The sequence below is a fragment of the Belonocnema kinseyi genome, chromosome 6, assembly GCF_010883055.1.
Source record: "Belonocnema kinseyi isolate 2016_QV_RU_SX_M_011 chromosome 6, B_treatae_v1, whole genome shotgun sequence".
NCBI classification, from domain to species: Eukaryota; Metazoa; Arthropoda; class Insecta; order Hymenoptera; family Cynipidae; genus Belonocnema; species Belonocnema kinseyi.
The window spans coordinates 10,778,861-10,793,576 of record NC_046662.1 but is presented as its reverse complement, the minus strand read 5'-3'; the positions used below and the strand labels follow the sequence as shown (position 1 = coordinate 10,793,576).

General features: G+C 26.9%; 1 protein-coding gene across 2 annotated transcripts in view; it reads right to left on the bottom strand.

Moving 5' to 3' along the window:
- Positions 1-2,349: 2,349 nt before the first annotated feature.
- The window catches only part of LOC117175024 (protein LSM14 homolog B), a 58,433-nt gene continuing 46,066 nt past the window's right edge, over positions 2,350-14,716 (bottom strand). For both annotated transcript variants that reach the window (XM_033364532.1, XM_033364533.1), the window contains exons 6-7: positions 8,892-9,074; positions 2,350-5,231 (exon numbers count right to left, since the gene is read on the bottom strand). In XM_033364532.1, the coding sequence (XP_033220423.1) occupies positions 4,868-5,231; positions 8,892-9,074 (547 nt within the window). In that variant the 3' untranslated portion in view covers positions 2,350-4,867. The remainder of the gene's footprint in view (positions 5,232-8,891; positions 9,075-14,716) is intronic.

The window sequence follows — 14,716 nt, the reverse complement described above, 5'->3', positions numbered from 1 at the left end:
GATAACCAAATGTTAAATAAGACAAAAAAAACAAGTTGTAATTTGTTGTAAACCGGGAGAAGACCAGAAATTTTTTCTTCGATTAAAACGTCCACCCTGAAAAATGGAGTATTTACATTTTCACTGAGAACTAATTTTCAATTAAAATAAACAACAACAAAAAACAATATTTTTACAAGTAAATTCAATTTCTTACCACATAGTGAAATCCGTTACCAAATTGTTAAATTTTTAATAAAAAAAAAAGATGAAGTCTGCATTTTTAAAGCATAAAAGTTCAATTTTTACCAAAAAAAAATAGGCAGATGGATTTCTGTTGAAAAAAAAATTAATTTCCAATTAAAACAAAAATAAAAACGAATTTTCTAAGAAAAAGTTGAATTTTATACCAAATTTTGATTTTCAACAAAATAGTTTAATCCTCAACCAAAATAGATCAATCTGCGACTAAGCAGTTGCATTGTTGTTGAATTTTCACGAAAAAGCAGGATTTTTAAACCAAAACGTTTAATTTTTAACCAAAAATGGAGTAGATTAATATTCATTGAGACTGAATTTTCAATAAAAACAAAAACGAATTTTCTAAAAAACAATTTAATGTTATACCCATTTGTTGCATTTTTAAGCCAGAAAGCCTAATTCTCTATACAACAATTTAATTTTAAAAAAGAGAACATGAAATAACAACAAAAAAGTTAACTTACAATTAATCAGTTGACTTTTTTAACAAAATATTTGAATTTGTAGTTTAAAAAACCTTCTTTACAATAAAACGAATTTTTAATTTAGTTTTTTAACCAAAAAAAAAAAACGAAGTTTCAACTAAAATTATGAATCTTCAACGAAACGAAATAAACTTTTAAAAAAAATTCGTTCAACTTTCAACCGATTGGAATTTTTAATGAATCATTTTTTTGGTTAAAAATTCTATTATTTAGTTAAAAATTTAACTATTTTATTGAAATTTAAAGTTTTTTGTTACAAAGTAATCGTTTTTGGTCAAAAAAATTATATTGTTTGGTAGAAAATTAATTTGTTTAATTGAAAATTCATATTTTTTGGTTGTAAATCAATTCTTTTTATTTGAAAAGACTATTATTGTATTTTTGTTTGAGAAATAATCTCTTTTACTTAAAAAAAAAACATACTTTTTTTGTAAATTCAACAATTTTTTTGAAAAAGTCGTCATTTGTGTCGAAAATTTATACTTTTCTAGAAAATTCATATTTTTTTAGGTTGAAAATTTATCTTTTGCTAGAAAATTTTGTTTTTTTTTTATTCTTTTACTTAAAAAATCGTCTTTTTGGGTGGAAAATTCAACTAGTTGGTAAAAAATTATCACCTTTTGACTAAAAATTCTACCAGTTGGTTGAAAACTCAACAGATTTGTTAAAAAGCCATCTCCTTTGATTCAAAATTGATCCATTTAGATTGAATGTTAATTATTTTTATTTTATAATTAATCTAAATTCAACTATTTTTTTAAAAAGTAATTTTTTTTATCAAAGTTTCAACTGATTTATTAAATGTGGAATATCTTATAATATAACAGTCATCACAGTTCCTATTGTCGTCAAAAAAGGTGAATAGGTGACATTTTTTTCTAAAAATATATAAATATAAATTTTTTCTTCGATTAAAACGGCCACCCTGAAAATTGGAGTATTTACGTTTTCACTGAGAACTAATTTTCAATTAAAAACAATTCAATCATTTTGGTGTAAAAATCCGCATTTGTTAGAAGTCATATTTTTTAGTTGAAAATTCATCTTCCTTGTTTCAAAATTAAACTGGCTTGTGAAATATTCATCTTTTCAAATTAAAAATTTAAGATTATGTTTGAAAATTCAACTCTTCCTGATTGAAGTTTAATTTTTTTTTTTTTTGAAAATTCGATCATTTGGTTCAAGATTCGTCGATTAGGAAAGTGTAAGAAAAACTTTATTTGGTGTGAAAGTCATAATTTAGAATAAAATTGCACTTTTTCAATTAAAAAATGTGACAAGAGATGAGAAACCCCAAAATGGGAGAAAAAGGTGACAAATTCCTAAAATAGGTGACAAAATGTGAGAAAATTGAAAATAGATGACAAAAGGTGAAAAATATGATATTTTAGGAGCTGTAACTTAATATAGGGTACAATAAAAATAAGGAATATAGGGACCAGTCTGTGCGTCCTGGAAACTGCTATTTTAGGTGTACGCAAATGACAAGAAGATAATCAGCTTTCTCGATATTTTCATATATTATTCGATCGGGAATCACAATATTCGCTGTACAAAACCAAAACATTCACTGTCAGAAATCGCGCTCATTTGTATATATCAACTTTCTTCTTCTTTCTTCCTCTTTCCCCATCCTTCCAATCTTTTCTTCCATATTCCATCTTTTCTTTTGTAATATGTGTGATTTTTACGCGTAATCAAACATAAAACATGCGCTTTTTCTCTCCCCTGTCTTGCCTTCATACTCTCAGCGACTTCATCATCATCATCATCATAATCACTATCATCATCATCATCATCTGCTTTTTATTCCGTTAATAACAATCATCTTGATTACGCGCCTAGCCTAGGAAGGATTTCGCTCCTATAGTATAGTATAGTACCTCCTCAACTAAATATCTAAATATTAGGTGTATGTATATTGGTGCGACTCGCCGCATGAGCCATACAAAAATAACAGTCGTGAATGATTTTGGCGACTTTACGCCCTCTTCCTTTTATTTTTATCTCCTTCTTCTTCTTCTGCTCATTACTTTGTGTTTCTGTTTGTGTGAGAAAGAGAGAGAGAGAGAGAGAAAGAGAAATATAATCATGCAGTATTCATTCACTTTTCCTATCCTTTTCCTTTTCTTTGCTTTCTATTTTTAAATCCATTTCCCTGAGAGTCGAGTGCCACAAGCAGAACAAGGACTTTGATTCGCGCGGACGTCTTTCTAAAATGTAAAAAGAGGCAAGTATTCACGTCACAAAAAAAAAACCACTACTACTCTCGTCACTTTAATGCGTCCGGCGTAAATGCCATCATTATTGCTGATTCATTCAATCACAATAAAAAAACAAACAATTTCTTCTGCTTCTTCTTCTTCTTTATTCTTCTCATTTTTCGGCATTACTTTTCCACCTCCTTCTTGAGATTCTCAGCCCTCCACTCGTGACACTCAATCCGGGGAAAATAATTAGGCGTGTGAAGAAGAACGGCTCGGCGCGTCCCGTTCATAAATCAAAAACCTTCTAGTAAATGTATAAAAGTAAAACAATTCATTTCCTCTAAACTCACAACGCGGTCATCGTCTTAAATAAATAAAGTTTAGAATTCAAGAGATAATGACGTATTGTCCTATAGTCTACTGGCGACAGGATGCCCATTCCCATTTTTTTTTTCTCGTTTTCCTTCTTTTGTTTATCCGCGTACTTATCCAAAAGTCAAAAAGGCCAGAGAGCAGCCTGTCCAAGAGATAATGGCGAGACCCACCCCGCCTGCTTTCATCAATACGAATATTTTGCGGCGAATTCGTACGTCGCTCCAAATCGAGTGCTTTCTTTTTTCTGATTATTCTTCTTCTTCTTCTTCGTTTGTCTTCAAGAGTTTTTTAGAGGCAATATCAGGCACAATCTATTCACTCGAGAAAGAAAAATTCCAATAATGCTTCACCAAAGTGACAAGCATCGGAGACTAAACACGTTCCTCTCAATTTACTCGATGTATTCGAGGCACGCTTTTCTCAATCTTTCTATATATATGTATATGTATACGTTGATCTACAAGTAAGCACTCGACAAAAAAAAAAAAAAAAAAATTGGCTACTTACAGTAACAACTTTTATGCTAATTATACGCGCAGGACTTGTGCACCAGTAGAATTACCACTTGGCCCGAGCGTGGTAAAAAAAAAAAAAAAAAAAAAAAAAAAAAAAAAAAAAAAAAAAAAAAAAAAAAAAAAAAAAAAAAACTATATATATATGAAACCCCGAGCCGTTTCATCATCCCCAATATCGACGACAACAACAATTTTACGGACCTTTTGTAAAGGGAGGAAGAGAATTTTAATTCTGGACTCTCGTTTCGGTCCCAATCTTCTTTTTGTTTTGTTTTGGTCTCTCTATCCTCGATAAAAAAATCATTTTTCACTCTCGTCTTCTTCCAAAATCGCGACAAACAACGAAAACGACAACAACGACGACAACGACAACCCTCGCAAAAGCTGAATTTCCTCATCTACAAGAAACCTGGCCTAAGAAATCACAGACTATTTATTTGAAAATTAGTATTAGTAGTTGTAGTAGTAGTAGTAGTAGTAGTAGTAGTAGTAGTAGTAGTAGTAGTAGTAGTAGTAGTAGTAGTAGTAGTAGTAGTAGCAGTATCAATTGGCAGAAATTCATGTAATGCTTTTATATGTTGCTTCTTCTTCTTCTTGTTATTATTCGAGGTCGCGTTAGGTGGTCCTCTCTGATAATCACGAGCGAGATTATTATTATCATAGCGCTTGGCGCAAATTTTAAAGAGTCCTGTACGCCAGTAGAGTCCGTGTGTTTCTTTGTGCAGCACGTGTCGCGATTCAATCGCGTGAAGTTGAAAAAAAAAATACCTACAGAAGTAGCGAGGGCGCTCCATCAAATACAACAATAATAATAATAATAGTTATGCTACAATCGCCGTCGACAAATCTCGAAAACCACCACATCATCATCATCATCATCATCATCATCATCATCATCATCATCATCATCATCATCATCATCATCATCATTTTCATCATCACCATCATATCAGTTCTCGACAGAGCACGTATCGTAAAAATCTTACTGGCTAGTGAATACTTATTTGTTAGCATCGCGTTATTTACCGAGACACTGACTATCTTTTTACGCTGTGCCGGTGACGAGTCGATTATTGTTCTGTTGTGGCTGAGTTGCTGCTGCGCTGCTTGATTGTTCGTTGCTGGCTCGGTTCTGCTGATTATTCGGATTATTCATGTGAGACTGTTGTTGATGCTGCTGACCGGGTTTGCGATTCGAGCCTCGATTGCTGCCTCGATAGCCGCCACGATAGCCCATTCCTGGTCCTCCACTTCCTGGACCGCCTGCCCCGCGATACATTCCACCTCCCATACCGCGATGATTGTTGTAATAACCGCGTCCGCGGAAACCACCTCGTCGCATCGACGAAACACCAAATGTCTCCGCATTCATTTTTCGCTCCGTTCGCCAATCCGTGCGCTGCGAACGTCTGCAACACACAAACACGAACAAAAGAAATAAAAATTAGTCAACGATTTTTACATCATTTCAAAGCATTAATTTATGATAATAAAGTATTATTTCAATCAGGATTGCTACAAGAGTCTGCTTACGAAATTCCATGACTTTTCCAGGTATAACTTTGAAAAAATACTAGGTCTAATTTTTTTTTTTTAATTCAGCCAATTAAATTGAACTGTCACAAATCAATAATGCAATGATAATAGTTCATCAATAAGTTTTATTGATGCAAAAAGAATTTTCAATAATATTTTTATCAAAGTGAAAAAAAAAAGTATTCTGTAATTATACCCATATTATTATTTTTTTGTTATTACTTTAAGAACAATTATAGTAGAACTATTTATGCAAAGATTAAGATTACATTTCAAAATAATAGTAATCTAAAAAAAAAAAACTCGTAACTTTTTAACAAAGTTAAAATAAAACTTTTAGATCGCAAGAAATAATAAAATTGTCTCTATTTAAATTTATCAAAATTTAATCAATTCACGAATTTCTTCTTTAAAATCTTCTAATTCTTTTTGCTTTTCCTATTAAAGCTTCCATTTCTTTTCATGCAATTCTGACAGTTTGATATTTGTCTTTTCGCAATAAAATATTATTTTTTATCTTAGGAACCTGAATAAATGTCTTTCATTTCCGTGAAACTTTACAAACTTTAATTATTTTTGAATCGTTTCAAAAAACACTTGAATTTTTTTTTAACTTACTCCAATTTTTTCAAAAAATTATGTAATTCGAAAAAAATGCAAAATTTTGCTTTAAAATATTTCACACTTTTTAAAAATTAAAATGTTTTGTGATCCTTTTCCAATTTTCCCTTAACGTTCACTTTTCAAAATAAAATATCATTTTAACTTTTCAAACGAATATAAGAAAATTTTGTTTTTTTAATCTTCTAAACCTTCTAATTTCTAAAAATTATTCAAATTTTTCCTGCATTTTATTATTTATTCTGCAAAATTAAAACAACTGCCTTAAAATCTTTCCTATTCTTCTTTGACTATTTTTGAAATCTACTAAAATCTTTTTAAACAGTTTCTTCAAATTAATTTTTCGAAATAAAATATTATTTATTGTCTTAGGAAACTGAATAAATGTCTTTCATTTCCGTGCAACTTTACAAAAACCTTTACAAGGTTTAATTATTTTTGAATCATTTCAAAAAACACTTGAATATCTTTTAAACTTACTCCAATTTTTTTCTAAAATTATGTAATATGGAAAAAATGCAAATTTTTGCTTTAAAATATTTCACACTTTTTAAAAATTCTTAGGAAATAATTTTAAATGTTTTATGGTCCTTTTTCAATTTTCCATACATGTTCACTTTTCAAAATAAAAGATTATTTAAAATTTTCCCACGAATGTAAGAAAATTTTGTTTTTTTAATCTTGTCAGACCTTCTGAAGCTTCTAATTTCTAAAAATTATTCAAATTTTTCCTGCATTGTATTATTTATTCTGCAAAATTAAAACAATTGCCTTAAAATCTTTCCTATTCTTCTTTGACTATTTTTGAAATCTTCTAAAATATTTTTAAACAATCTCTTCAAATTAATTTTTCGAAATAAAATATTATTTTTTGTCTTTGGAACCTAAATAAATGTCTTTCATTTCCGTGAAACTTTACAAAAATCTTTACAAGCTTTAATTATTTTTGAATCGTTTGATAACTCTTGAATATCTTTTAAACTTACTCAAATTTTTCTAAATTATGTAATACGGAAAAAATGCAAAATTTTGCTTCAAAATATTTCACAATTTTTTAAAATTCTAAGCAAATAATTCAAAATTATCCACTTGAAGTAATAAAAACTAAGCTGCAAATGAAATCACTCACAATGAAACTGTTAAATTTTGAACTTTTAAAATTTAAATTTAAAAGTTTTTAATTCAAAAATGTTATATTAAAATGCTCAATAATTTACGCGTATAAAATTAAAGGTACTAACATTTTTCAATATAAAAAATTATAAATTTACTTCTAAATATCTTAAGATTCCTAGGAAAATTAAAAATAACTTTTTATTTTGAAAAATTATTTTAAGAGAATATTTAAAAAGCTTTTCAAAGATTCAAACAAAATTTTAAAAAAAGATTCTAGAAGATTTTAGGAAAACTTTCTAAAATTTGCACAATAATTTTTAATCTTTTAAAAATTCGTAAATATCTCTTAACGTTCAAAGTTTAAAGGCTCTTCGAAATTTTAACGATTCCAGGTTTTCTATGTCAAACAATTCAATTAAAGATTCTTTACTTTTAAATATTTGGTTTCAATTTACTTATCTTGAATAAAAATTCAAATATTGCTAAATATTCAATCATTAAACTTTTTTTGTAATTAAAAATTTCAAACTGAATGGGTTAGAAATTGAATATTATAGGCTGAAATAATATTTTTAATTAAATTGAGTACAGATAAATTAAAAATTTAGTTATTAAATAAGATCGTTTTTTATCCAAAATTTTTGAAATCAAAGGCTTTTATGTTTATATTTTTTCAAGTCTTTAAGAAATCATTTAAAAATTCTTTAAATTAAAAATCCAATCTTAGAAATAAAAATTTTAAATGGAAAATTTTAAAAGTAAAAAATTTTGGAATTACGCATTATAAGCTAAATAATAGTATAATTGAAAAACATAACAATTCCACTAATTATTTAAAAACTGTTAAAATCTAAAAAAAAAATAATAAAGTAAATAAATTTTTTTCCACTTTAACCAAAAATGAAAAAATTATTTTCACAAACTAATTTCAAACCAAATAAATAATATAATAATAATTTATAATTATTATTATATAGTATAATTTTATTAATTATAGTAATTATAAATATTATTAATATAATTTTATTATTTAGTATAGTATAATTTGTTTACAAATTTTATTTCTGTTTTGCAGAAAATTCCGTCCTTTTGGTTGGAAAATTTAACAATTTGGTTGATAATTCAAATATTTAATTGAAAATGACGAAATGCATTTTTAAGACAAAGAGCTAAATTTCCTACAAAACAGTTGAATTTTCAGCCTGAAAATATTATTTTTTAACCAAAAAAAAGTTCATTTTTCAATCAAATAGTTGAAATAGCGATGAATTTGTTAAAAGTCTTAGATTTCTTTACTGTAAGGTTTCTATCAAATATTTTTCCTGTCTTGCAACTTTTTTTGCTATACCTTCATATTTTAATCAATTAACAATTCCTTGCAGTCTTTACAAATGCCCCCAAAAATTTTTAATCCGATATTCACCAAAAATTCCTGCGAATAAGTTTTTTTTTATAAATTTTGAAAGTAGGTATCAAAAAAAAAAAAAAAAAAACTCCAATGCTACAAATGAGATTTGATATTTCCTAAAATCCAATAAAAAAATAAATAAATCTCTTGAAGACATCGAAACTCTTTTAAATCCTCAAAAATCTAATTGCTAAGAAAAAATTACTATTTTCATTTTTTTCAAAAGACTGTCAATTACATTTATATTTTCTATGTGTGACATCACATTTCGCAAAAATTTAAAATGTCCCCTCAATGAAATTTTAATTAAAATAGTAATAAAATAACTATAAAAAGTGGGAAAAAGTGCATGAAATATGAAAAAAAAAAAAAAACATTGAGTACTCACCCTTTACTCCTCTCAACAGCCTCGCAACTAATGTTATCGAAGAAGGATTTCGTCTTATCGTAATGCACCACATCAGGCTCCTCCTCAGGCTCACCCTCTCCGGCTCCAGTTTCATTGCCGCTGTCGTCTTTCTTCTCATTGTCCGTAGTTGCCCCATCAATCTTAGTCTTTGCCAATTGCGACCTGCAAATTAATTATATTTTATAATACATACAATATACATTTGCTCATACTCACAAGAGTTCAATCAAGATTACACTATTTTAATTACAATCTAGAAATTAAACCCAGATGTTTCGCTTCGTTAAACAAAATTTAAAACGAAATTGTCATAATAACCAGTTTTTGAATTCTCTCACTTTCTAGAATTCCCTGACAAAATGAATCAATTTTCAACCAAGTACTTGAATGTGCAACTAAAAAGGATGAATTTTCAACCAAACTAGAAGCTCTTACGCGCGCGACCCACTACTTTCATTGTAATTATTCTATTTTGAAATTAAGTTTAAAAAAAATACCACGATAATCGTTTTTATTTTAATATCTTCTATTTATACACGACTTCGCATGGGCCCATATACGATGAAAGACCGGGTTGTGTACTCGAATTTTGAAAACCAGACTAAACTCGGGAGGTGGTTTTTGGCAGTTTTCCTCTCATCTGACCAAATGTTTAGGCGAATGCGAGTAATTCGAGCAAACTCGTATATAGCTGCATTGTAACTAAACTTTAGTAAAAAAAACTGACCCTATTCGTTAGAAAATGGCAAAGTTCTAAAAGTTTTATGAAACTTCTTTCAATAATTAATAATTCTGGTAAATTTAACAAATAATCTAGAAAAGAGGCATCACAAAGACAATCTTAGTTAACTTCGTAAACAAATTTGAATAATACCCAACTCTCAATATGTTTATGAAAATTGTTTGAATGATTAATAATTATTATAAATTTACGAAGTAACGTGGAAAATGATCATCGAAAGAAATTATTAGTTCATTCCGTAAACAAATTATGCCTCTTCCTTGAAAAATAACCAAGCTATAAATATTTTGAAAAACATTTTTTTAATAATTAATAGTTGTAGATTATCGAAGCATTAGAGAAAAAAATCATCGAAAAGATATTTTTAGTTAATTATGGTAAAAAGTGAAGCCTACTTGTAAAAAGAAAATCAAACTCTTAATTTTTCAATTGAAATTCTTTCAATAATTAATAGTTCTTGTAAATTTACAAAGCAACATAGAGAAGAGTCATCAAATGGACATTCCTAGTTGATTTCGAAAACAAATTAACTCGCAGGATAAAGGCCAAACTTTAAATTTTTAAGTAAAATTGTTTAAGTAATTCATAGTGTTTGCAAATTTCCTAAGCAAAAACAAAAGAATAAAAAAAAGCAAAAGAATAAAAAATAGACATTTTTAGTTAACTCCGTAAATAAATTTACTTGTACAAAAAAGGGCAAACTCTTAATTTTGTAATAAAAATTGTTAAAATAATTAATAATTCTTGTAAATTTACAAAGCAATCTAGAAAAGAGTCATCGGATAGACATTCTTAGTTGACTTCGAAAACAAATTGATTCGTAGGATAAAGGCCAAACTTCTCATTTTTAAATTAAAATGGTTTAAATAATTTAAAGTTCTCGTAAATTTACAAAGCAATATAGAAAAGAATCACCAGATAGACATTCTTAGCCGACTCCGTATACAAATATACTTGTAGAAAAAGGGAACTCTTAATTTTTTAATTATAATTGTTTAAATAATTAATAGTTCTTGTGAATTTACAAAGCAATAAGAAAACAGTCACCGGAGAGACATTCTTAGTCGACTCCGTAAACAAATTGACTTGTAGAAAAAAGGCCAAACTCTTAATTTTTTAAATAAAATTGTATAAGTAATTAAAATTTCTTCTAAATTTGCAAGGCAATATAGAAAAAAGTCATTGGATAGAGATTCTTAGTTGACTCCGTAAACAAATTGATTCGTGGAAAAAAAGAGCAAACTCTTAATTTTGCGATTAAAATTGTTTAAAAACAAAAAAATAATAATAATTTTATGGCAAGAATCTTAATTTTCTATAACAAATGTGCAAAATTTCAGCAAAGTATATGAAATTCTCAGACAAATTTTCAGTTAAAACAGTTGAGTATTGTCAAATAAAAAAAAAATTAATTTTCAACAAAAACAAAAAGTTAAATATTCAATGAAACTAGTTAAATTTTCAACAAAAGATATCAATTTCCAACTAGAATATTTAAATTTAAAGTAACAAAAATTAATTTTCAAACAATCAACAGCGATTTTTCAACAAAATAGTTGAGTTTTCAAAAAAAAAAAAAAATAAAATAATTTTCTGGCAAGAATCTTAATTTTTTATAAGAAAAACGCAAAATTTCAGCAAAGTATATGAATTTCTCAGACAATTTTCAGTTAAAACAGTTGAGTATTATCAAATAAAAAAAAAGTTAATTTTCAACAAAAACAAAAAGTTATATATTCAACCAAGCAAGTTAAATTTTCAACAAAAGATATCAATTTCCAAACTAAAACTAAACTAAAACTAAAACTAAAACTAAATTTTCAGTTAAAAAAGTTCAGTATTATCACACACACAAAAAGAAAGTGTTTAATATTCCACCAAACTAATTACATTTTCACAAAAGATATGAATATTTTACTAGAATATTTAAATTTTAAGTTACAAAAATTAATTTTCAAACAATTTTCAAAAAAAAAAAGTTAAATATTCAAACAAACTTTTTTCAACGAAAATCAGGAATCTTCAACCAGATTAACAGAATTTTTTAAAAAGTATTTCAACTTTCAATCACGTACGTGGATTTTTAACTGAAAAGGATAAATTTTTAATAAAAAATGGAATAGTTACATTCATAAATGATAAAATTTATTTTTTACCCATAAAAAAGATCTCAACCAGAAATAAATTTTTATCTAAAATTAAGAACTTCAAATCAAATAGTCGAGTTTTCAAACATACATTTTTAAGTAAAAAGATTAAATTTCTACCGAAAAAGACGAATTTTCAACCAAAATCAAGAATTATTAACCAGAATAGCAGAATTTCTATCAAAGTATTCCAACTTTCAATCAAGTAGTTGATTTTTTAACTAAAAAAGGTAAATTTTTTAACTAAAATGAAGAATTTCCAACCAAACAGTTTCATTTTCAACTAAAAAGCTAAATTTTTAATCAATAAGATTAATTTTTTACGGAAAAAGACAAATTTTCAAATAAAATCAAGAATGAGAAAAATGGAAATGTTTCATTTTCTTATAATTAAATTTTCAATCAAAGCAGTGAATTTTCTACCAAAATAGTTGGAATTTGTAATTCAAAAAGACGAATTTTCCACAAAATTTATTTTTAAGAAATGTTTTGAACTTCCTAAAAAGTAGATTAATTTTTTACAAATAGTTGAATTTTTAACCTAAATCTTGAACTTGAACGAAAAAGATTAATTATCTATTAAAAAATACAACTTTTTACCTAAATTCATTAACTTAAAAACGAAAAAAAGATCAATTTTTAACTAAAAACGATAGCATTATCAATCAGAAATGCAAATTGCATTTTTATTTTAAAAATTTAATTTTCACAAAAAAAAAACACAAATTTTCAACAAAATAGTACAATTTTCAACAAAAGAGATAAATTTTCAACCAAATCGTTGAACTTTCTACTGAAAAAGATAAATTTCAATAAAAACATAGAAGAGTTAAATTTTCAAGTTTTGAAAAAAGTAGTTCACTATTCAACCAAAAAGGGAAATTTTCAAGAAAGAATGCTAATCTTCTACAAATAAAAACAACACGAAATTTCAACAAAATGCGTAATTTTTCAACTAAAAAAGATTAATTTTCAACTGAAAGTAGAACAGTTAAATTTTCCGTTAAAAAATTAAATTTTTACCAAATAGTTGAATTTTCAACCAAAATTATGTTTTTTTTTAACCAAGATGATTAATTTTCAACTAAATACATGAATTTGTACATTAAAAATCGATTTTCAACCAAAAATAGAATAGCTAAATTTCCAATTAATGAAATTGATTTTTAACCAAAAAATACAACAAATTCTCAACAAAATAGTTGAAAATTATTTAGAACATTGGCTGTCAAAATTATTCCGAATGAACTGGACTACTCTGGATTACAAGATAATTGCTTGGATTATCTACATTCTTTTTCAATGCAGAATCGCTTTCAAATTTAGATTTCTAAAAATTATTCTTCAAAATACATCCCGACGAATCAAGGACTTCAGATATAAACTAAAAATGTTGGTACAGCGGTAAACCAAATGCGTAAGATTGTGTCGCAATCGGTATTAAATATGCACCACTTTTTTGATCTCGCATGAATTCCACATTGGTGATTTCGAAAGTAAACGAAACCAATCCGGCACTATCCATGCCAACAAATTTAAAAATTAAAATTGTATAATTAATCGGTTTTTTCCGGTTCGCAAACATTTTTTCACGGTCAATGATACTTAAAAAATCGAAAAACTTAACTGCAAATGAAAACACTCAAAGTGAACCTTTAAAATTTTAGACTTTGAAAATTGAAGTTTAAAAGTTTAAAAGTTATTTCATTCAACAATTTTGTGTTCAAATGATGAATAATTTACATTCAAAAAAGGAAGCTACTAACACTTTTTAACTGAACAATTTTAAATTAAATGTAATTAAACTGCCAAATGAAAATTTTTTAACTTTTATAAATTGTAGAGTTCAAAGATTCAGTTCCAAAAAATATTTAAAACGATAGCATATTAAGCAATTTTAAATTCTAATTCCAGCTCAGAATTGGTTAATAATTGAAAATTCTCAGTTTAAATCCGAATTTTAATGCTTTTCGAATATTTCCCTGTTTAAATCCAGAATTTTATTAAGGAAATTCTTCATTTCCAATCAAAAATAAGAATATTTTGAAAAAATCCCTGTTCAAACCAGGAATTTGAATTGTTTTCCAAAATTCTCCATTTCAACTAAGAATTCGATTTTTTTTTGTAAAATCCCCTGTTCCAATTCATAAATGAAATTTTATTCGAAAATAACTCGTTTTAACTCAGATTTATAATTTTATTTTAAAAATTTAACTTTCCACTTAGAATTGTTATTCTCCTGGATAAATCCCAGTTTCAACTCAAAATTGGTTAAAAATTGAAAATTCCTTGTTCAGATCCGGAATTTTAATACTTGTCGAAAATTCTCCATTTCAACTAAGAATTAAAATTTGCTGTAAAATTCCCTGTTCCAATTCATGATTTAAATTTTGTTCAAAAATAACTCATTTCAACCTAAAAGTGGAATTTATTCTTCAGACAAATTCCCTGTTCCTGATCGGAATTTATTTAAATTTTCAAATTCCCGGTTTCAAGGCAGAATTTTGTTCCTTTTCGAAAATTTCCAGTAATACTTCGGAATATTTAAATTTTGAAAAATTCCGGTTCCAAGTGAGAATTTTGTTCCTTTTCGAAAATTTCCAGTACTAATTCGGAATTTTTTAAATTTGGAAAATTCCAGTTCCAAGTCAGAATTTTGTTCCTTTTCGAAAATTTCCAGTAATAATTCGGAATTTTTAAAATTTGGAAAATTCCGGTTCCAAGTCAGAATTTTGTTCCTTTTCGAAAATTGCCAGTACTAGTTCGGAATTTCGTTCCTTTTAGAAAATTTCCAGTAATAATTCGGAATTTTTAAAATTTTCAAATTTCCGGTTTCAAGTCAGAATTTAGTTCCTTTTCGAAAATTTCCAGTAATAATTCGGAATTTTTAAAATTTGGAAAATTCCGGTTCCAAG